At 40.2% G+C, this 25,310-nt stretch overlaps 1 protein-coding gene across 4 annotated transcripts; it reads left to right on the top strand.

Annotated features, from left to right (window-relative positions):
* Positions 1-434: 434 nt before the first annotated feature.
* Positions 435-24,321, top strand: LOC310949840 (protein arginine N-methyltransferase 8; the record flags this gene model as incomplete). Of its 4 annotated transcripts, none has more annotated exons than XM_083917408.1 (10): positions 435-497; positions 6,151-6,381; positions 8,569-8,724; positions 13,157-13,220; positions 14,141-14,283; positions 15,738-15,825; positions 17,018-17,133; positions 19,918-20,068; positions 23,268-23,389; positions 24,238-24,321. In XM_083917408.1, 10 exons carry the CDS (start codon positions 435-437, stop codon positions 24,319-24,321), a joined length of 1,218 nt encoding a protein of 405 aa, XP_083773534.1. The 4 variants fall into 4 exon arrangements, with proteins under 4 accessions (XP_083773534.1, XP_083773533.1, XP_083773532.1 ...); XM_083917407.1 differs by having other exon boundaries at positions 435-503; XM_083917406.1 differs by having other exon boundaries at positions 435-503; positions 6,145-6,381.
* Between the last annotated feature and the right edge of the window lie 989 nt (positions 24,322-25,310).

The following is a 25,310-nucleotide window of genomic DNA, read 5'->3' as shown; positions in this document are numbered from 1 at the left end:
AGAGGAATCAATCAAACTGGGGATAAAACAGTATTTTCATGACAATCTGCTGCTTTTAGTGCTGCGCTCTTCTGAGACTCCTATCTGCGCTGGCCGGGTCACTGGGACAAGATGCATTTATATGTATCTTATCTCTGTTGATGCCAAACGATGCCTTTTTCTCTCATGCTCTCCAGGAAAGCGCACCGGAGGACTGCAAACTTTTCCACCATGGAATCCACTGCACTTTATCGCAACAGTGACTGTAATGCTTTCGGGACCTCGTGTAGTTTTGTTTCTTTCTCCAGTCTGATCATTTCTAAAGAACACTGCAGTTTGGTGTGTGAATGAGAATTATTGTTTGATTGAGAAAGAGCTAAGGAGAAAATCGTTGAGGGCGTACTGTTTTCTCATCTTTACTTCAAGTGTGAGCACATTTGTTTTTTCTGGCTCCTATGGGAATTAAACACTCGTCCCGCTGCATGCTCCTCAGGAGAAAAATGGCGGAGTCTGAGAGCATTGAGGTAAGTGTTGAAGCCACCTTTGATTTTTAGAGGTAAAACAAATAACGAGAGAGCTCCTAAATGCGTCCTGCAGCATGTGTCCTACTACCTTGAGCAGAAGTTGCATCTCGGACAAAATGCTCGAGACGGCAGTCTGAGTGATGGGACAGGCTCCATCTCTCCAGGGATGTTCAGCCCCCAGATGAAACAGGCATTTTATGCAGAACAGGCGCGCGGCAAGTGAGTACGTCCAACAACGAGGACACTTTGGGGGAAAAGATGCATGCAACGTCTCACTGATATTATTTTCTAACCAGCTCCAAATGTTTCATTTTACTAGCACGGGATTTTAACCCTCCCTCTTGCAACATTAACAGTTGCTCACCCGTTCTCGGATATGGATCCTTCAGACAGCGCCTTAGACATTCTGAATATATTGGAATGTATATACATACAATCGCCAGTTTTTAGGAATATGATGTGAGCCGGATGAGGCTGAACGGGACGGAGAGTTTGCTGCTTCACGCTGCGCTGGGATCAGAATGACTTGCGCTGTCCAAGGTACTGCAGCACCTTGCAGAGGGAACGGAGGGCGATGGGATTTGACGTATGGGGCAGATTTAAAGGGAGGCAGGGTGAGCTGAAGACGTGATGTGTCAGCGACGCACAAGTCTACATAATTGGCTCCTTATAAGGCCCTTATAGGGCTCTGAATGGGGATCCTCAGGATGCAGGACATAGTCTTAAGTCTACCCTCTAGAAACCTGCTTCCCAAATGTACCGAATGGGATTCACAATTCATCTAGTGTATGTCGTTTTTTAAGCCATAAATTCAGAGCAGAACAACATGAGCCTAAGGTTTTATTGAGTGCAGTGTCACATCTGTATTCTCAGTGTGACTGAATACTGAAGGAGCAGTGCTGATAAGTAATAAAAGATTCAAACACCCTGTGGAGTCGGTGATGGCCTCATGTTGCTATGTGTTAAACATAATTAATTTTAAAAGTTACCTCAAGGCAAGTTTATTCGAAGAGAAGAAGCCTTTCACCAACTCTCTACACTTTATCAATGCACTCACGTCTGAGAGCAGCAGACACCTGATACATTATGATAGGAGGACAATGCCTGGGTGGATGGATCTCTGTCTTCCGGTGCTCTCCCCTCTTTTGGAATATGTGTTTTCTCAGAGGCACCTAAGTGCTGTAATAGCCCAAATGGACCAAAGTAACAGGAGGCCATTATGGCCTTAAGTCATCTATCTGGTACAATGGAGGCATTATAGGACTATTACATTACTTTACAGATTCAGGGGCCCAAGGGGCCAGGTACTACAAATTTCTAAAATGTTGCTGAAAAGATAAACACAAAATGATTGCTAAAGAGACTCTAAATTACTAGTACTAACATACTTAAAACAGCTACACACTACCCATAATTACTACAGAAAGACACAAAATGGTCACAGAAACATGATACAAGACTGAAAATAAATGCATAACCAGTGCAAGGAAAACGATTACAAAGAGATGCAAAACAACCACAGAATTACCAAACTGAGGTGCAAAACGACTTACAAAACAACCACAAAGACACAAAATTACTACAAATGACCCAAAATGACAACAAAGATACAGAAAACAACGACATAGAAACATAAAAATGTCTACATAGATGCGAAACAAATATATGAGATGCAAAATGACCACAAAGAGACCTAAAGTTACTACAAAGAGACACAAATCGACAACAAATAATGCAACAACAATTATGGACCAAATGGATGCAAAACGACCATAAACAGATGCAAAATTACTAAAAGTAGACTTAGACTAAAATAGTCTTTGAGACTCTTTGAGTTTGGGTGTCGTGTTCCCACTTAGAGAGAGTGGAGGGCCTCTTACATGTCTGTGCCATTGGGCCCATCGTCTCATAACTGGTCCAATAGACATAGATTTTACCCTACAAATCCAGCTACTTACGTTATCACTGACTTCAGGGGAAACAGTATACAAACAGACACAAAGTTCAACAGTGAAACAGAAACAAAGTGACTGTGTCCCCACATAAATGCCAATCGAACGTCCTTCTCAAATAACAATTCTTACCTCTGCTAGGAGACAAGAATCCAATCTGATATACAACCCCAAATGTGTTTGTCTGTCTAGGGGGTCACAGCCAAGGACTTGTGCCACCCTCTTCTTGTGTCAGGGCGTCTCAGTTACACTCACTGCAGCTGCTCTTCTTTGACCGTACAGCACCCCAAGTCCACTTTAATTTTCCATTAATGACAGCCTCGAGCAATGTCATTTTTCTGTGTTTGTGACTTTTAGAAAGTCTCCATTGATTCTGTATTAAATTTGGCAGCCTTGATTACTGTGTCTGTGGCCCTGTCTTGTAATTATTGACTCTTTGAATGTTGGCATGAGAGCCAGCTGTTTATCAAATCCTGCTTGTTTGATTTGACTTTCGTAATTTATGTTAGGGAAGATGCCAAGATTTATTCTGCAGTCTATACACCTCAGTTGCCAAATGTACATCTTACGTGTATCTTTTCTTAAATGGGCACACTAAAACACATCTTTGGGCAGCTACAATGAAGTGTCCTTGATTATCCAAATGATTAAAATGTAAGAATATCCGGCTATAACAGAAATAGTAGGTTGATATGCGGCACTGCACTTAAGTGCTCCCTCTACAGATCAACATCATGGCTTAAAAGATTAAGAGAAGTTCAACAGTTGTTCTTCTCTTTTTAATGAATTCAATTCCTCACACCATGTGCGATCTTTTATATAACAAATAATAAAAAACTATATAAACTTCACTTAGGAGACACACTGATGTTTTTCAAGTTTCTCATGCACCCAGATGTAATGTCGAATGGGATTCTTTTTTTTCCTATGTTCTTTATTAGATATTGACAAAACAAACAAGTGCACACAAATAACAAATAACAACATTGAACAAAAGGAAACAAAACGAAGGGACATAAAAAAAAACAGCAAAATAGCAAAATAAAATTTGAAGAGAAAAAAATCGAGAAAGGGATTAAATCTATTAATTTAAATTAAGAGGGCAAAACAAGGTAAGTCATATAATTGAATGGAATTCTGGTACATCAACTGACTCATAATTTTAGTATTTATTTCAAAGGAAGCACTCAAATCATTATTACTTAAAGAGGAACTTCGGCCATTTTCAGAATCCAAAAAATCCATCCAACATCGAGACAACAACTAGCTTACATGCACTGTGATTCAAAACACAACACTCAAACAGTAACAATCAGTGTCTGGTCCATCTGCTCTCACAAATGGGCTTTTCTCACTTTGTTTGTGATGACAATAGCGCTTTTCTGAAAAGTTCAGGGATTTTCAACTCAAGCGCAAATAATTTGAAGTGCTCGAAAAAAAAAACATTTACCACAGCGAGAGAAAATACCAGTGGATTGGCTGAGGAGTGCTACTTCACTAATGCAGGTATCAAAGAGAGGTGTTCTTTGGATAATATTGACCGTGTTCACCATCTTAGTTAATGCTAACATTTGCTAATTAGATCTCAACACAACACAGCCTCGTAAACCAAAGGCAAAAAAAAATCTTGACCTCATGATGGTACAAGGGGTATCTTCAGAGGATTAGCCAAGTCAATAGGATTCATCCTCTGGGGAAAATGAATGTCTGTATAAAATTTCATGGCAATGTGTTGATGTATTTCAGTCTGGACCAGTGGTGCATGCCGCTTCCATGCCTAAAATAGCTTCTACAATGCATCATCAGTAAACACCTGATATGTTACTAGCCCAGGTCAGCTTTAGTGTGAAAGCGCCGTGTTGTGATCATCATTTTCTTGGTCACTGTGTCCCAGTCTGTGGCATCTAAGCCCAGGAGGAAAAGAGAGGACAGAGATAAATACTATGGCCAGGGGAAAGATACTGGTAGGAGAAAGGAAGGAGAAAAAGAATAATTGACTCTCAAACAAGGAAAACAAATCAATTCCACTCAAGGATACCCCATTTAGGCCACGAGATCCATGTAGCACACAGTGGTGTCGCTGTGAGTCAGTATGACTTCATCTATTAGTAAGGCTATCCACCGTAGTGACTTTGTTATATGCCATGTTATATTCATATTAGATTGAATTGAAGGATAAATGACAAACATCAAAGTGAAGAATTATCTGAAACTACTTGAAATCATAGTTGTAGAGTTGGATGTACTTATGCGGGTTATTGTTGTAATCTCAAAAAACGTTAAACGAAAGTATCTTGCAATGCATTGCCTCAACAATAAAGATGGAAAACGTGAATGGCCTCAGCTAGAGGAAAAGACGTGGTTCATAAATGGAACTCTGAAAGATACAGCAGCCAAAGTAAAACATGGAAGGTTAGACTGTATAAATGTATACTGGTGAGAGAATAACAATAATGGAAAATACTACACTCTTAAAATCAAAGTATAGAAGGTGCCAGAGGAAAGACGGGCTTTAGATGGAAATTGGGCTGTACCTTGATTAGTTTCCCTGACGCAAGCTTTATAATCTTTTCTTCTTTTTTTTTTTTGGTTTCTTCTCGCAGATTAAAAATGAAATTAAAAATACTAAAGCATCACTGTCAGCACCTCCTATTTTCATCGACATTGTCATTTTTTTTATCAGTTATATTTAGAAGGCTCAAAGTTGAAATGAGAATAAAAAACCAGAACGGCTTACTGGCTCACAACTGAGATGCTGGGAGTCCGTTTCTCTCTCTCTCTCTCTCTCTCTCTCTCTCTCTCTCTCTCTCTCTCTCTCTCTCTCTCTCTCTCTCGGTCTGTCTCTCTCTCTCTCACTCTCTCTCTCTCTCTGTCTCACACACAAATCAACACACACTCACACCATGGCCAGACATTCCCAGCTGGTCTCAGAGGTGATAATCGGGCTATTATGGGTGTACCAGCTGTGAAGAGTAGAGCTTTCTTGACATCTTTGCATTCTGTTGAAAGGCAGGCTGACTTCATGTCAGCAATCAGAGTATCCTCCAGACTCAATGGACTCAACAATATTTCATGGGACAGGAGACAGACAGCTGAGAGGGATGAGAGAAGATGAAATTGCTAAGGGGAGTGGTTGATGAGTTTAAGTCAATCACTGACCATGAATACAGGCCACACGCTGTAATGCCAAGTTTACATCCTTGTTTTGTTTCTAAATCCAAAAGTAATTTGAATAACAAAAGCCCAGTCTCCCATGCATCACTTTAGTTATGCTACAGATATACTTATTTTAACCCTACCCACAATCTATTTATAACCCTTACCAAGTGCTTTAACAGTGATAAAGTAGTGACAATTTGACAAATAGCTACCCAGTGCATTGACAAGTGACACCAGCTGACAGGATACTGACAAAGCAGCCTTATGTGACGAGTTGGAATGAGAACAGGTTGAACTTTGTCAACAACCTAAAACATACAAATTCATAGTGTCATAGATGGTTAGAACCATGAGTGAGGTTACAGTTCACCAATCCCATCAAAGGAAATGAGATCTGAAATTATTTCTTTTTTTTTTTGCCTCATATTTCTACTATTCAAGATGATATTTAAATTTTTCTACATGGTTAGATTCCTCTGCCTCAATAGAGTGTTTTTTCATCTGTATTTCTCTCTTTTTAGCAACCACAGCCACAGCCACGGCCTATCCGCATAATTCAATCTCACTCTGCACAGCCCACCTCGTTGCCCAAGCCGGTGCCTTCCATACAGCATGCCTCACGGCCTACTCTGCCGCCGCACACGCCCCATGCTGCCAGCCTTCCTAGCTGTCCTGGGCGGGGGAAGATGTCCAAGTTTCTTAGCCCAGAGGAGATGACCTCAAGAGATTACTACTTTGATTCTTATGCCCACTTTGGTATACATGAGGTATGTGCTATCACAGTGATATTTTTTCAGCACCCCCTAACCAGCACAAAACATTTTGGGTATAACAAAAAAATCTTTATAAAGAGGTACAATACAGTGCTGCTGCACCAGCATCTGATTTACTAGGCTAAATAACAACATGGAACTGAAAAACACTTTAATTTTTGTATCTAAAATGTTTGAAATCAATCACTGATAGTATGATTATTATATAGATGCATGGCAGATATTTAAAACAAAATGCATTTAAAAGAAATCTCAAATCCCCCCTGCAGTAGTCCATAGTACCCCTACTTGAGAAACACTTTCCTTTCACAGTGAGTTTCTTGTTCCTGTGTCTGTTGTCCAGTGATAATTAGACTGATGTGGGACTTAATTCGGGAACAGAAAGTCAGTTTGCACATTCCTGTTTGTATTTCCACCACAAGCTCCAGCAAAAGCATACACTCTTGCACTGCCTGCATAATACCTGACCCTGTGGAATATACACCTTCCCTGAAACACTCATTTCTCATCAGATAATGGTTATCCCAGCTTTGCTTACATCTGCAATGTTTTGCAACATTGCAAGTGTACAAATAAAACTCTTATATAGTATGATATACCCATATTTATCCTACAGTGTATCATCATAATGCCTACAACTTCTTTTTCACATTGCACAAGATGTTGTTAGGTTTCCTATGCCATCACATTATAAACCTGGCTGTAAACAACAGTTTGTAGATGCAGGATTTATTAGCTATTAAAATGGACAGTTATGTTCATTTCCCCATAATGATATAGTTAAATCGTAAACTTCCTGTATGATCTGTGGTGTGGTTTCTCCATTTACCTCTAAGACAGCTGCTTTGCACTCAAGTCTGTGCATAAAATGTCATTATAACCAATAGGACTAAATGCAAAATTAGTCCCAAGTTGTAAAAAGTCCCAGGTTGTAAAAAAAAAGAAGCTGGCTATAGCAGATTTGGGCAGATGACAAAATTAACAACACGTGGACCCTTGTGCCCATGGACCATGAATTGGCCTTTGTTGTCTGCTGACGTTGGTCTCCATGTGTTTGCCCTCTGATTCTTTTTCTCTTTTTTGAATCTAATTATTTCAGATTCTTATGATAATTGTGTGACATGACTGAGCATGCCTTTTCCTTCTCTGAAGTATCAGACCCTTTCTCATTTTCAGGGCATCAAATACAGCCGTTTTGTTACGTCCCTCTGCGTTTTGTACAGACTTGGCTTTCAACTGCTAACCCATAACTATTAGATGCACAGGGCTACCCAGTGTGTTGACAAATGACACTAATTGCTGAGCCAAACTGCATGTGTCAGCAGTGCGTTTGTCACCAAATCTGTTACTTTTGATTTTGGCGTCCATGTTAACAGGTTGGAGAAGCCCAACTGCCCGTCTGAGCAGCGCGGCTCAGCTCATGTCAGCTAGAGAACAGACAACCGAATTTTGTGTGTATTAGATGCTAACAACCATGGGTGGGGTTATGGTCAGCCAATCCCATCAATGGAAATTAAATCTGTGATCTGAACCCAGTCCGAGAGAAACTTAACCCTAGCTTAGTTTAGCTTTACAAAAAGTCTGGACTTGATGGGGAAAGCTGGAGCTGGTGCAACTTTGATTAAGATATACTTCAGTCTTTGTCAAATGTGAGCCATCAATGAACATATTGTTGTTTTATTTTTCTATCTCATATTTTTACTATTCAAAATGATACTGGAATCTTTCTACATGGTGAGATTTTCCTCTCAGAGTTCTGCTACATTGTAAGGAGGGGAGACAAAAATATAAAAAAGAGCATGTTTCTGTTGGGACCTATGTGATGAATCCTTTATATTTCCTGAAAAGTAGGTCAGGTGTATTTTTTTGTCATTTCTGAATATTCTTCACATTCACACATGCCTGCAGAATTATTGCAAACAGAGTGAGCCTGAGCCTGAGCTCATGGCTTATTCAGAAACACCAACTATGCATTTGAATATAGAACCATATGGCTGAGATGTTATTGAGTAAGATTAGGTGAATGCTGTGTTATTTGTTACTGCTATGCAAGATATCACAGCAAATCCAGACCCCCATTGTCCAGCTGATGTTTTCAATTCCACAAAACAAATTGTCACTATCTGCAGGGGTCAGCTGTGTCAACATCTTCCTGATATTATTTGTCATATACTAATCCAGGAGATGCTGAAGGACGAAGTGAGGACGCTCACCTACAGGAACTCCATGTACCACAACAAGCACGTCTTCAAGGACAAAATAGTGCTGGATGTTGGAAGTGGGACTGGGATCCTGTCCATGTTCGCGGCCAAAGCGGGGGCAAAGCACGTGTATGGGGTAAGACGTGTTTCCTCGCAGTGAGCGTTATCATGCTGAACCATCAGAGTCTAATCACTGCCGATCCCGGCTTGACAAGCTGCTCACACTGTGTGCATGTACTGTATGTGTAAGACAGGCTCTCTGTACATACATGTTATTGATTTTTTGCCCGGCTCTCTATAATTTTTCGAGGAATACCTAATCTGACAGGCAGGTGATAAAAGTGCGTGGCCTCTCAGGCAGGCTGACAGGCTGAGCCGTAGAGATTTAAGAGCTCTTTCTGTTATCGTGTACTGGAGCAGAAGTAATTGCTAGTCAAGGCATGTCTGAGAATACACGCTGGATACACACCACCAGGTTGGGATAACCACGTGGAACTTATTTTTGCTCCCTTCCAGACAGTCTGTTTTTGCTTCAGCAAAGGAATAACTAACGTTGAATTGCCAAGAGTCTTGTCCTGAGCTACTGGTTAATTTGTTTATGTGTGTGTGCGGGGTTGTGACTTTGCCTCGCGTCTCATATTTGTTTTTCTTCCCTCTTCTGCTCTCTCTCTCAGTTCATCTTTCCCTCTTTTTGTACTATTAATTGAAATATCACTTCAGTTTGTGCATTACCTCACAATCGCGTTAGTTCTTCCGTCCATCTGGAAAGGATTTATCCACCTAAATGGGGCTAAGATTTATGGGATTTAGTGAACCTTGACTTAGATGCTCTAGAGCTCTTCACCAATGCCCAATACCTTAATCATACCTAGAGCTCATAAAGGTCCTTGTGAAAGATGGGCTTGTGAGATGGAAGGACTGGGCTCTTGGGTCTGGGCCAACTACAACATCACTCTGTCATATGGACCTCGTTACATAAAAAGGAAAAGTGATAACCCCTATCCTGGCTCCACAGAGTGCCAATAAAATAGTCTTTGGTTCTGAATTCTATTTGCACCTGAGCTGTAAAATCCCAATTCACCAAGCCCATATGTAATATAATTTATTGTACATCATCAGTAAGTTATTAGAATGAAATTAAAATTAAAAAAACTTAAACACTTAACAGGCATCATTTTCCATTTTTGTAATTTTTGCTTAAATTTTTCTCTCCCAGATTATGTTACAGAAAATAATGTCAGTCGCTTACTGGGGGAGTGTATATTAAAATATCACGGACCTGTAGCAATAAGGGAACAGTTACCAGCGGGAGAGCAGCATGGGGGATTTGAAATAAACATCAGCAAGGACAGTAAATAAACTGTGTGTTTAGTGTGGTCAGTCCATACTATCCCAGCTCTCAACAACCCCTAATATAAAACCATGGACAGCAATTTCAGTCCACCAGCTCACATATAAAGATTCTAATCTGCCTGCCTAGCATGAAATCGCAGAGGGCCAGTGTAAACTTGATCGGCAAGCAGGTATATCAGGGGCCAAAAGGCTTTAACAGGTGGCTTAATGTGTTGGGCCATTAAATATGTGTTGTAGGCAGAATCTGATCCAGCCTTTGACCCACAAGATTTCAATAAATCATATTGTGTCTCATTTGAGAGTATCGAAGGGCTCTCTGAATAACACTTAACTTTTGAACGGTTGGATGGCCTGCTGACAGGCCCTGCAAACTTCAGAAACTTTGGTGTACTCAAAGCTATAGTGACGATGACGGCTAAATAATGCTCCAGAGTTAGGCTACATTTTGTGGAGGGAAAACAGGCATGGCCATTTTCAAAGGCTTGAATGAAAATGGGTTCTATTGGTACATCCACTTTATGATGATCCCAGACATGCTGTTTTTCCTCATACTTTACAAATGTCTAATTTTCAAACATTAGCATAAATATTTAAAATAGGGCCAAAGTGCATGACACCTGGGAGAAGTTAGAAACCTGCACTTGTTAGAAGTTAGAAACCTCTGTGTCTTCAGAGAGAAGGACTCATCAGAGCCTATGGGGACTTGTTACCGTGCTTATTCTTGACACTAGCGGTCCAAGAGGCGCCAGTGCGGATGTGTTGACTCTAAACATGCATCAAGCCCTCCTCACTTCCACTGAAGCAGGACTCTGATGGACACATGGCTAATGAATGTCTCTTTTCACAGAGATTCAGATAGAGATGAGAAATGTAATCTGCCAATTACAGGGCTGATGTCGGAAGCTCTATTATTACAGCAATACAAACATACACACTTATCTCACACTCACATAGATACAGTAAATCTGGTGTAACATTAGGCATTCCTGTTTGTTTACACAGTTGATACAGCCTGGTTTTTAGTTGACAGGTGAATAAGTGTTTGTGGGTGTGATTTGACTGACATACAGTCAGAAGACTTGCCACAAGCAACCTCCTGACCAGTCCTCCACTAATAGGCAACAGAGAAGAGGGCTGCTCCAGGGAGGCAGTGCCAATGTCAAATGCCTGCAACCTGTGTGCATGCTCAGCAGGAAAACTGAAGACCTCAGCTAGAAAAGCAGAAGTCAGAATTTCATTTCAGTTTGTATGTTATGCTGCAACAAAAAAAACAATAATTCTTAATTTGCCCATCTCACATCTGGCTTAAAGAACATGTCTAATCTATTTCTGCCTATGAAATAAAAGCCTACCTACACCTAATTCTTCCGTGAGAGTTTTTTTCAGCCTGCTCTCTCCACAAGAGTCCCAGCCCGGCTTGGCCTTTTTTTTCTTCTTTTTTTTTTTTACAATCCACAGCACCTAGAGTTCATTCAAGAGTCCCTTGCTTGATTATGACCAGATGGATATTTTGCAGTCTGCACACTTCTGAAGTCCCAGGCTAGGTGCAACAGAGTGTACACACTCAGGTGAAAATCTATACTCTCAGACTCCCTGACGCTGTAAGAGGTTGATATTGACAAATGCCTCTTCCTGAATTATCTTCTCATTTTGTTTGTTTGGGAGCTGCTTACTAGAAGTGTCCACAGTTTATTCTGATTAATGAATGAGCTTTTATTATGTTATAAGTCTGTTATTGCTGGCACCTCAATGAATCAGCCATGAGTCCTTCATTGGTGAGCAGAACAGGAAGTACATAATATGTCAAGCTAGGAGCTGAGAGCTCAGCCAAAAAGAGGACAAAAAGAAAAAGTATAACAGAGATAGCATGGAGGGAAATGTGACAAAGATGCAGGTATTTCAGGAGGAGAGCAATGGGACAAGGAAAAAACAGTGGGGTGACGATTATTTAAAATAATTTTAAATGTCAAAAGACTAATGAAACTAGAAGTTGAAGGTCCCAGTCGGAGCCAAATGGCTGATTGCAGTTGAGCAGTGACTAATATTCACCGTAATTACTTTAAGTAAGATGCTCTGGCAACGTTTCAGGGACTGTCACAGAGGCTGATTAAGAACATTGTGCTGCAAATACTTAAGTAGATTTTCTCATGCAGGTCTTTTCCTTGTATGAGTATTTTACCATCGCTGTATAGACCGAATCACAATGTTTATTTACAATAACTTCTTGGTGAAAACCCTAGAATTCCGTACTTACAATTCAATGGTGCTGAGCAAACCGAGGTGGAACTACTCGATATACTCTCATCTGTTAGGTTGGGGACCAGAAACTAGCACCGCCACAAGTTGACCAGCAATGAAACGTCAGTTTGTAATGATAGATTGCCTTACTAGCAAAACAACCCAGTACATAAAATATTCACAGCCGAAATGTCAGATAGGTCGGGCAGCAGTGTTACAGTATCTTTAAATGACACAATTACGGCTGAAAAAGGCAAAAGCAAACACAAGTTTACTGATTTCATATCCACACTGTAAGTCATCCACCAGTTGTCTACCCAAAAGTAATTGTTGGTGATTGTGGGTAGTCAAATCACGGTGATTCCACCACCTGTTGCAACCCCAGCTAGCCATGACACATTTCTAATGTGACAAAATCGATGGATAAACTTCAAATGTCTGGATTTAAACCATGTAAGGCATCGGAATCTCCTTGCACCTCCCTTCAAATTAAGCCTGAATCTATAAGAGCAACTTTTGATGAGTTAGTTGTAATGATAAATGGACTACATTTTATAGCTTTTTAGTCTTCTAGTCTTAGTCTTTTTCTAGACAGCATTCACCCATTCATACACTGAGGACAGAGGCTACCATGCATGGTAATACAGTGCCCGCTCATCAGGAGCAAACTCACATATTTGGTGTTCAGTATCTTGACCAATGACACTTCAACATGTAAAATGCAAGGGCCAGGAATCGAACCGCCAACCTTCTGATTAGTCAACGACTACTCCACTTCTTGAGCCACAGCCTGTTTTATCTGAGGCATGCCAGTCATCATCAGTACAGCAGCGACATTTAACTTGTGAATATGCATTTTAGGCAAACTATGAACACGTTATTGCAAATGCAGTAGACACTCCAGATATTCTTCCCAAATCATCACACTCCTTCATCTGTGGTTATTTAAGTTATTTCTCTGCCTCTTTTTCTGCCAGATTGAATGTTCCAGTATATCAGAGTACTCAGAGAGGATCATCAAGTCCAACCACCTCGACAGCGGTAAGAATTCCCCCTCTCTATATTCTGATGACACTGCACTTCATCTGTAGTGAAGGGAGCAACAAACTAACTTATATAGTAGTTGTGACAGACATAGTGAACGAGGAGGAGGAGGGAGAGAAGGTTAGTAGATTGTATGAGGAGAAGAAAACAGGCGTGGTGATGGGTATCCCACCATTCAGGATTTTGAATGATCTGTGAGGACAGTGTTGATTACCATTACTGCACTGGACCGGCACATTTGTATTCATTAGCACAAAACACGCTGCCAACTTATGAAATTCAAAGCATATTATTAAATCATAACACCTCTCTAACTCTGAACACAAATTTACTCCCAAGCTGACTGAGCATTTACCAAATGATAACTCCATAAACCACGCTGTCAACTGACGTTCCATCTATAAACCTATGAATATCAAGTATGCACAAGTAATTTAAAGGAGAGTTAACACTATGTTCACTCTGAGAGTCAGACAGTGGATATGCAGGAAGCAGTCACCAGTTGGACAAGCATGTCATTCACTTTGTATCACTAGGGAATCTCTTCAATAACTTCTTGCCAAGGCAGAAGCCGGCTAATCTCGGAGAGGGCAAAGATTGTAATCCCTAGATGGGTTGATTTCCATAAGATGCCATGGCTGCCATGGTAGCACATACAGCAGCAACTGATGTGTCCCACTCTGAGTTTCTTTCTTTCTTTCTTTCTTACACACCACTTTAGTTTTTGCATACACCAATCGAATATTGTCTGATCTGTCACGTATGTGTAATTGATGTGTTATTCTGAGACTTAAGTTAGCAGTTTTGATGTGCCCTCCATACTTATTTATGCATACCTAGTGTTTTGTAAAGACACTTTCTGGCATGCCAAAATACAAGCACTGATTATGAGTTAAAAGATATGCTGTGTGTTGCAGTTATCACCATCTTTAATGGAAAGGTGGAGGAGGTGGAGCTTCCTGTTGAGAAGGTTGACATCATAATATCTGAGTGGATGGGCTACTGCCTCTTCTATGAATCAATGCTCAACACCGTCATCTTTGCCAGGGACAAGTGGCTGGTAAGTTGCAAGGAGTTTGTGTGTAGATGTATGTATAGGCATGATATATATACGTTTATCCTGCAGTAACATCAGCAATTCCAGGGACATAATAAACTGCTTTTACCTTGAAATAAATCATAAATGTAGCATTATTAACAAATTCTATAATGTAATTATCCTGACAATATAGCACTTGATACATTACAAGATATACCAATAGTACAAAATGGTATATTCTCCAAGTGGGCCCGGCATTGTTTGGTAGTGTAGTGTATTTTTAGAGGCCTTAAACTAAAAATTACCCAAACAGCAAACATAAGTATGAATATGTTTTATGCTTTGCTTTCATGTCAGTAGGGATCTCATTACTGCCACATGAAAAAACAGTTCAACTGTTTCTTTTTATTAAATGTTTTTTTCCTCATTAGAGTCACAATGGCTGTTACGATCAGTGTGGGATGACCTAAACACAGAAACAAGACACAAGGAAAGAGATCTTGAGAGACTGACAATGGGTTTTATAGCTGAGGTTGGAAATTAGAGATGGACGAATGATGTCCGGAGGGTCGAAGGAGGGAGTGATGAGCATGGCTGAAATGGAGCGTAGCAGTGGTGAGGAGAGTGGTTGGAGATCAGGCGGAACTGAAGTGTAGTGATCTTAGGGTCAAGAGAAACTGTAAGTGGCAAAGCACAACAACATGGCAATATTAACTTCACAAGAAAAACACCATAGACGCCTTAGACGTGAATTTACCACAGGAGTTGAAACAACCTTGTGGTGATGTGTGGACGAAGAGCTGGCATCGATATATTGCAGAGATGATGAGCTGATGAACAGCAGGTGTGCAGGTAGACAACAGGACAGGAAGAGAGAGACACACGCACACACACACAAACCGGGAAGTGGGGTACACTGGGGCACAGCTGTTATTGAAAGTACGGCAAACTTTCTTCTTAAAAATTATTTAAAAAAAGAGACTTTTGGGGCAGAATTGAGCATTCCATCCATCTGGTGATGCCTCAAAATGATCTGACAACCCCCCCGATGACAATCCCGACCCGCTGCTTTAAAATGAATTATTAGCTACTGTATGATACTACAGCTAAAACGGAGATAAATTACCTTTATTTTTAAATACACTATGCTAAATAATGCAATAATCATTACGTTAACAGAAAAAACATGCAATGATATGGAAGACTTATATTAATGAGAATGTTAGCAGCAATGTTACATTATTAACTGCTACTCATGTTAGTGTCTTCTAATTGGAAACTAATATAGTCTTCTAATATTACACCATGAACAACTCTGCTATTTCAGTCTGTGCCCAGAAGGAACAATAACACCTCAATCAGTTAAACTTGTACTTGGCTGAGGAATGAAATGTCACTGAAGCTGAAATGTAGACCTTTTAGAATGTATTCAAGATTAATTGCAGAGTTATTTCTACCCCTCATTTGTCAAACAGAAACCCGGTGGATTAATGTTTCCTGACCGTGCCTCTCTGTACGTTGTGGCCATAGAGGACAGGCAGTACAAAGACTTCAAAATTCACTGTAAGTTCAGTGTGAGAGTGTGTATGTGGGGTTGGATGTGTGTATTACCTGAACCTGGACTGTGGAATGACAAGTACTGTACCTGGGTGGCTGTATCCAGGATTATGCCTTTACCGTGGCATAGCGTACACACCTCCGCATTGCACTCACACCAGTTTGGGTGTACCCTTACGAAACCCTTACTGCTCTGAAAATAATTTTGAACTTTTCCTCAGGCATAATACTGGGGGTAATAATTTACATTATAAGTCAACAAGGCTCTGTATCATCCCACTCTAAACCTGTCAAGGGGACTGTGGGCGATGTTTTGCTGCTGGGCACAAAGCATTAGTCAGTGTTAAGCCAGTGGACAACCTAGATGACAACAGGCACGCAAATAGAACAATAGCCAATAGGCCTCCTATTCACACTCCTCCTTACATCTGGGATATAATACAACCACAGTACACCATGGGAAAGTCATATCACATTGACTCGCTGCATTGCAAAGCTGTACAATGATGTCTGGATACCATTAGATGAGTGGAGAGACAAGAGCAAATATTGACCACAAACTTCTTTCTCTGCGAGCCAACAGTAATATGAGCTTTGTACTGAGTTTGAAGTGGCCTTCTGAAGCACTCCCTTATTCTAAGAGCCTCCTGTGGTCATGAGTGCACACTGTCTGTGTTAAGTGGGCAGAAAGAAATGCAAATACAGAACATTACAATTCCCTGGGGGACTGTGACCTGTTCATTATTGCCAGCTCTCCCAAGCACTCAAGTAGTTCCGCCTTTTGGGTCATGATAGAGACGCATGCTCACACACTATCTTAAGGGGCTTACTGAATAATGTATGGAATGATTTCGCCATAGCTGCAAGGATATTCAAGTAAGAGTGGAGGCTGCATTCAAGGAGGCTCATGGTTATCAGGCTTATCCCCAAAATACAATGTGACTTTTATCTGTCAGAATAAAAATGGTTATAAAATGAGAGGCTGAGATTTCATCTCACAGAATTCTGTAAAGCTCTGTGAGTAAGAGCCAAAATACAGCTGCAGCCCAGCTGATTGCAAGGCTTGTGGCTTTTCCCACCCTTGAAAGCTGAATCCAAAACTTGGAAAGAAGAAAACCATATCATGTGTTTGCAGTTTACAAAGATTAAAAGATGAAAACATGCAGACAAAGTAACTCAATCATGTTATATTTACCAGGGTGGGAGAATGTTTATGGCTTCGACATGACCTGCATCCGCAATGTGGCCATGAAGGAACCCCTGGTGGACATAGTTGACCCAAAACAAGTGGTGACCAACTCCTGCCTCATAAAGGTAAGTAAAGTATTGACAATCTTTTTGCCTTTTGAACCAATGCTGTGTAGATGAGAGTTAACATTTATGTATACAGTTTTTTGGGAATGGCAATGTCCTTCGGTTCAGATCTATGAACTATTGGATGGATTGGCAATTCATTTAGTACAGATATTTATAAAGGTCAGAGGATAAATCCTAATGACCTGTCTCCGAGACTATTGGATTAATTGACATAAGATTTGTACACACATTCATGTCGTCCTCAGGATGAGCATTTTAATAGCTTTGGCGATCCCTTAACTTTTCATCTAGTGGCCTCTTTTGATCAGTGTTTCAGTTTGTCGATAATTTTGGTTTATGACTACATCCTCGTTAGCAGGCCAAGACACTAAACTAAGATGGTTATTGTGGTACTTATTACACCTGCTTAGCATCAGCATGTTAGCATGCTGACATTTAGCTCAAAGCACTGCAACAAAGTTCTTAAAGAGGACCTACTGTATCATGTTTTTCTGTCTTTTATAACCTATACACATATTTATAATATTTTACAGTTGTGTTAAATAATACCGAAGCATCAAATAATTAAGTTCTTGCATTTAGATGTTAGCAATTTCTTAAAATAAAAATAAAATAAAATAGAATTTGTCTACATAGAAGAATCCTGACTTCCCTATTGGTCATGCTGCAACACACAGGCTCAGATAGAGGTGCTGCATGGGTGCTGCAGCAATGGACAATGTGTGAAATATCATGCGTTTTTTTAAAGATCAAAGCATGTAAATCTATTGCAGTTGACCAAAAAATAGATATTTATGACTCTGAAAACTAGCATAATAGGGCATCTTTAAATTGCTCATAAAAAATAGAAATCTGAAGATGTAGGCTACATTGCCATGACGACAGGGCAAACTCCATCTTCCAAACACCATGTCATATGATTAAAAGACAGAGAATGTCTACTAAAGGGACCTTGTGGATCTTGAGATTACTGATTCATAGCACAACGCACCCTTACCACCATTTCCTAACTCTGGTTCACCGGTCAGCTTAAAAAAAACAGAAATAAACGAGCTGACCATAGTATGAACTGACTATACTGTGCAATGTCAACACTAAAATGCAGAACAGGATTATAGTGGTAAACACACACACACGCACGCGCGCACACACACACACACACTCCTTTTCTTTGATATCACACAGCCTTTCCTTTTAAATGCAGTGAGATATTACAACCGACAACGACATCAGTCATAAGGGTTTAATACAAATCTCTATGAAGCTGATGGGTATGATGCTTGTCCTGGGATCTTGTAAAAAAAAGAAAGAAAGAAAGAAACGATGATCCCTGCTGATAAGCTTTATTGTCTTTAAATAGATTAATGACTGACCTCATTAAAGTTGTAAAGCCAAGGAGTAGTACACATGGGACCTCATGTTATTAAACTGCTGCTTTAGACCGTGGTAGCAATACTCAGTGTGAGGATCATAACCAAGTATAATCCTACAGAACATAAATAATTTACCAACCTGCATGATAAGGCTCTTAATTCTTTTTAATTTTTCCCTCAGAGCAATTGCAAGGGTGTGAACATGCATTATATTGCCATCTTAAACTTTGAAATGGGACTTTGAGAAGTTTATACTGCATAACCAGAGGAAATATCTGGCAAAAGTGTTAATGGAAGCGATTATTTTCCGAAGACAGCAGGGGGGAATCTGACATTAACACTGCATTGTACAGTATATATTTTCAGCAAAACAAGGCTATTTCCTCCACAACAAATGTGGCATCTGTCACCAAAGCCAGCAGGCTAGCAGTGAATATCACGGATGGTACATTAAACAAGATTATCCCACCTCTGCCTACATGTTTACCCTGCAGGGTACTGAAGGTTTCCAGGTGAACTGTGCTCCCCTCTGTTACTCAGTTTTCAAAGCTAACATAATATGTTGGCCCAGTGCCGTTCCCTTGACAGTAAGCCAGGATCTGGGACAACATGTTCCTCTCAGTACATGGCCTAGTGGAACGATTGGTCATCAGATACCCTGTTAAACTGACTGGGACATGGGGACATTTGGGGTTGCTAGCACCATGCATGAATAACACTTGGAGCCTGACCATAGTTAGAGCTCCCCGATGACACCAGTCATCCTGTACTGGTCCAACCTTCACATTCACGCTTTTGCCCAAAGTTAAATGAGAAGAGGGTATCACTCATGTGTCTGCACCCTAAAAATCTAGTGGCAGGTTAGCTTAGTTATGTTTAAAGACCGGAGACAAGGAAAAACAGCTAGTTTTGCTCTGTTCAAGTAGTGAACATGGGCCTACCATTTTAATTAGTTAGCCTAAAGCCTAAATTAAAAGGGCTGTTAAAGAATTTAGTAAATCAGTCGTATCATCTTCGTGATTAATGGATCTTAATTTTCTTTTTTTAAGATTTTTATGTGGCTTTTTATATCTTTAATTGATAGTACATCTAGAATATAATAGGACATGGAGGAGAGAGAGGGGTCGACATGCACCAAAGAGTTAAACTGCGCTGCTGCGGCAAGGAATTTCAGCCCCCCTGTATAACTAATCTAAAATAATTATATTTCAATAATTGCGAATATTATATATATTGCTTTTTGCTGTCATTTAGTGTCACATTTCTCTCTTCTCTTGATCAAATAATTGATTAAAACCAAACTTACGGAAAAATCAACCCCAGTGAATAGAGAGAGCTTAATGTGATAGGAGAGTTTTGTTTATGTGCTCCAGATATTTGAGAAAAGTCCATCTCTTTACTCCTACAGGAGGTGGACATCTATACTGTGAAGACTGAGGACCTCTCATTCACGTCAGCGTTCTGCCTGCAGATCCAAAGGAATGACTACATCCATGCACTTGTCACCTACTTCAACATTGAGTTCACAAAGTGTCACAAGAAGACTGGTTTCTCCACCGGTAAAAGGCCTCACACACAGTCTTTTACAGGGCAACAGGGATCTGGGTGGATGTGGGGCTCTAAAACATAGAGCTGCAGTACATGCATCATAGGGACGGTAATTATAATCTTAAAAAAGAACAGATTCATCTGCTTTTTGATTACCAGCCTTTACAGCAATAAAACAGCATCACACAGAGGTGAGGTTAAGTATCTCCCTCAAGGGGACTGACAGCACAGCAGAGTGGATACTTTACTGAAGCTGTGGGTTCTTTTGGTTCCTTGTTAATATGCTGTCTTCCCTTGATGGCTTCAGTGAGTCCTGTTGAGATGAAATTTGCAATGTAAAATAAGTAGCCCTTCTTGATTTTCAGCAAGGGAACATGAAAAAAGGGACCTAGCGTATCTGACATTAGGTTGGAGTGAATTGTGGGGTATGGTTTATGCTGGTAGCCAGCACTTCATACACTAATGCAAGGAGAGAAAAATGAGAGACCAAGGGAGGATATTGCTGGACTGGTTTCAAACTACGAACTGGAACGGAATTTTGCTTCATTGGGCAGACAGAAAACATCCACAAGCAAACATTTTATGTGGAACCAAATGCTCCAAGGAGCCTGAAATTCAAGACCACCAGTTGAACAGCTTTATTAGGCACTTGCAGCATTAATGTAGCTGAAATGCTCAAATGGGAGTAACGCTCAAAACATCCCAGGTTACAGTGGCCCTCTACTCATAAATGAAAGACAAGTTCTTTCTAATGTGGTCAGTGTAAGGCATCTATAATGATAATGAATGACTATCATGACACAAACAGAGCTGGATTGGAGTGAGCAGGGATGTTGTGTAAAAATCTGTGTGAGACTGACCTCTATTGGTAGTGGTAAATATCATACATTGAAATGAAATTGTAAAGCAGAATGCATCACTGTAAAGGTTGGTTTGAACAGTCTCACACAGACATATCTATCTATCTATCTATCTATCTATCTATCTATCTATCTATCTATCTATCTATCTATCTATCTATCTATCTATCTATCTATCTCTCTCTCTATATATATATATCTCCTTTCCTTACTTGGGCTTTCTCTGACCTACCCGCTTACTTCCATTGATTTTCTGTAAGTTTGTCTCACTGCCAAATCCGTAAATTACCAAGGTAACAGCCTTCTCTCCCAATTGAGGTCGGGAAGAGGGCACCACTGGTTACAGCAAGCCTGCACTTAGAGGCTCAGGAGGAGCTTCTACCCTCAGGTCACTAGGATCCCACATGAGGACACTGAGAAGTTTTCCCCTCATATATACGCACACATATGCACACGCAAACGCACACGCACGCACACACACATATATTCATTTATTAGTACATAATTTGAAGGAACTGACAGGATTTCTTAGAGTAAGTACCATTATCAGAAATGTCTCAGATACTGCCTAAAATGCTGGTGTCAGTATTGGTGAATGCGCAAGTCTGCACTGATCTGATACCATGTAATTTAGCCCTAAATTAAATATACAATAAAGTAGTTTATTTCTTTTCTTTTTCAGTTATGGCGGATTGTCTAGCTAAATAATAAACTAAAGTTCTGTGGCATTCATTCTCTGTATATATTTGTTACATGTTTTACAAAAGCTTTAACTTGAACCAGGATAACCAACAGAAATTATATTATATCCATCATAACAAAATTAATAGTATTATACATATTTTTAATGAACAGGTATTAGATTGGTACTTGGTTTAGGCTGATACATAATTTACTATATTGGAATCGGTATCACAAAGGAAAAAATGGTATTTGAACATCTCTAAAACGTACACAGAGTGTGCAATCAATCCCCCATGCAACAGTCCTATCAGACACACACACTCTCAGCCAAGGAGAAAAAGACCGGCAGGGGTCAAAGATTTCAATTTATACTGGTCAGCAGAGATGCCACCCCATATACTGAATTAGCACTAGAAAAGCAGCTAGCTTGTCAGTGTTTTTATTGATCTCTGCCCAAAAACTGAGAGCCCAGCCTGTGCACCAGCTACGCTGATTGGCAAGCCCTTTCATCTATGGACTCACAAAGAGTTCGTCTTTAAAGGAAGAGATAACAAGATTCCCAAGGACTGGCAGAAATTCAATTTAAGGGCTTTGGACCTTTTGAGCCTGAGTCGTATCGGATCGGTGATGGTCAGGGCACTGGGGAAAGCTTACACTTATTTTGGGTCTGTGGTGCTGGATTTTATTTTCCGTGCATGCACACATATAGGCTATGTATACACAGGTGAGTGCACACAAGGTGGCACAATGGATACAAAGTGATGAAAGAAGATTGACTCCGGCAACAGTAGAGAGGTCAAGAACGAAGTCATGCATTTAGTGCCTTTTACTTCAGTGCTGTCATCTCAAAATCAAGTAGAGCTACCTGCTCTTTTTGCACCATTGCTTCACAAATAGAAGGATACAGATTCGGTTTCATGCCTCTGCTCTTCCTCTGCATACATCTCATCTCATCTCATCTTCAACCGCTTATCCGGGGTCGGGTCTGCATACAGTTTGTATTTATTCTTATCGTGACATTCGCGTCATGCACATATTAGACTGTATTACTGTCTCTGTTTGGTACATGCATCATTGACAAGAGGATGACTTTACTGTTGCCTTGTTTCTCAGACATTTAGTTAATGTGTTAAGTTTAAAACGTTGTTGGTACACCTTTCTTATCAGGAACCCTTAAAAGATTAAATTGTAACTATTTTCCTAATGGTTAAAAATATTTTACTAATGCTTCATGTATCAGTTAAAGAAGTGATTTATAACTTCTGAGTTGCCAGACTGTGGAAACCCCCCATTAATTAATGCTCATGGCTTTCAGCAGTCAGCAATTATACATGTGAAGTCATTAATTAAGGATTTATTGCATCTGCAGTTGTAAATGTTAATGAATTCTTAGTAACTTTATATACCTTTCACACTGAGGGCTCAACCAAGTTTTGGTCAAGATTCTCTGCAGCCATTTCCCAAAAGGTATGTCGCTTAACTGTTGATACGGGCCAAACACCAGTCACAATCTGGCAACCAGTGAACACCATTACTCTAGTCATTAGTTAAACTGCTTTATTTGAAAGTGGCTCTATGTATTTTGAAATAGCTGATGTGCATTTTAAAACTGTGTGTGTGTGTGTGTGTATGTGTGTGTGTGTGTGTGTGTGTGTGTTTGTCCCAGCACCAGATGCTCAATACACCCACTGGAAGCAGACAGTGTTTTACCTGGAGGACTATTTGACAGTGCGAAGGGGAGAGGAGATCGTCGGCAGCATTGATATGAAGCCTAATGAAAAAAACATTGTGAGTATTGTATAGTCCAGTGTTCCTATTGTGTAAATACAGTATAACACCTATGATATATGGATATCTTCATTCATGTGATGTATTACATGTGAAGTTGTGTTTAGTGGTAATTTATTAATATAAGAAAATATAAAATACAAATAGAATATTAAAGCCGCGAGCAGCTATGGACGGGCCCTCGCTCCCGCCGCACGTCGGCTGGTTTCCTGTTGAGTTTAGAATATTGCTCCAAGACGCTTTTTTTGTACATCTGGAGGAGTTATATATGCCTACTGGTTTTCATAAATTTACGACAATCTGGGAATCTCGGCTGTTTTCGAGGTGGCACTAAAACAATGAAATACGTACATTGTCTCCACTCCTGAATGATTTGTGAAGTTTGTTGAGTTTTCAATATTTGAGAAAGCCTCCAAAAAGGCAATTCATTTCAAAAAACAAGGACAAAAAAAATAACGTGGGTCCTAATAAATGGTGTTTCACAGTTTTATTTGAGCTCTTATTTTATATATCCTAGCTAAGCAATGACTCATCACCTGCCTGCCCACTATAGATTGTTTTCTTCTCAGTGTTGGATAGAGGTCAAGCAGGCAGAAGCCCTCCAGGGACTTCCAGACAAAAAACAACAGATTCTATTGTTGACCTTGTCCATGTGCTCTCATCTCCCTCTCCGCCTCTTGTCTCACACAAATAGCCTGAGTTTACTAAACATGTTCTGTTGTCAGGTCCAAATGGGAAATCTGACAATGTACTCTGGTCTTACTTTTTTATTTTTTCCTGCTTTGCTTAATCATGACCTACCCCCTTTTGTAACAGCAATCTTGCTTTTTCCTTCTTTTGACCTGCAGCGCGACTTGGACTTTACCTTCGAGCTGGATTTCAAAGGACAGCTGTGTGAAGCGGCGATATCCCACGACTACAAGATGCGTTAAACTCGACTGGGGGCCGTTGGTGCCCCGCTGAGAACAACCCCTGAGCACCAGGGGGAGATAGAGAACCTCAGTTGCAGTGAGACACATTGTGTGATGTTACAGGGGCAAATATCGGCCAAAGACCATGCAAAGTTGGCAGCACTTTTGTCATTCCAGTGTTTGATGAAGGGTTGAAGTTACTCATGCTGACTGTTAAACAAATCTGAATGTAACACCAACAAAATGAGGTCAGGAATATTTCTTAGTCTTGATGAATGTTATTGATTATTGATGTGCGTATATGTGTGATGGAGTGGTGTACTTGTGATGTGTGTTTTGCTCAGTATTTGGTTTCCACAATAGCCTGGAGGGATAGTTGCCATTTTTAAATAACCGTAGAGCTCTCGCTATCAATGACTGTATTGTCCACATTCGGCTATAGGTAGACATTACATTTAAGTGTAATTCTTATTTTATTTTATATACTGGTGGGAATGATTATCAGAGAAACACTTTGAGTTTTAGTTGTATAAATTGAATAATGTGGGGAAACTAACAGCAACTGAACACCACAGCCAAGGATGAATGGGCCAAGGTGCGTATATGTGTACTGTGAAAGTTAACACATCTTTGCATAGTCGGTGTACTAGTGGCTTTCTGTGAGTGTGTAATAGGTGTCACACCGTTTCACAGCTTTGAAACCAGGTGGACCCTGTGTTGACATGCCAATAACATTACTTCCCCATCCAATGCCTTTACCAAGTACCAAAGTGTTCCTAGTTCCTTTCCGTACTGCTGCATTGTTTTTTTCCTATAGTTTTATATACAGTGAGACATCAGGGCACGATCCATGTCAAGCAGTCGTACCCCACATAGTCAAAGCAACTTCTTGGACATCAGAAGAAATAATGCTGCTTTATGATCTGCAGTACCCCTGTACCCGTGGTACCTAGGTACCCACTGAAGGGGTTTCTTCACTCAAAACTTGAATCTGGGCAAAATTGCATTAT

This window comes from Echiichthys vipera (genome assembly GCF_963691815.1).
Source record: "Echiichthys vipera genome assembly, chromosome: 7".
In the NCBI taxonomy this organism is placed as follows: domain Eukaryota; kingdom Metazoa; phylum Chordata; class Actinopteri; order Perciformes; family Trachinidae; genus Echiichthys; species Echiichthys vipera.
The sequence above is the reverse complement of the archived record's forward strand: the minus strand, read 5'-3'. Positions and strand labels throughout refer to the sequence as shown.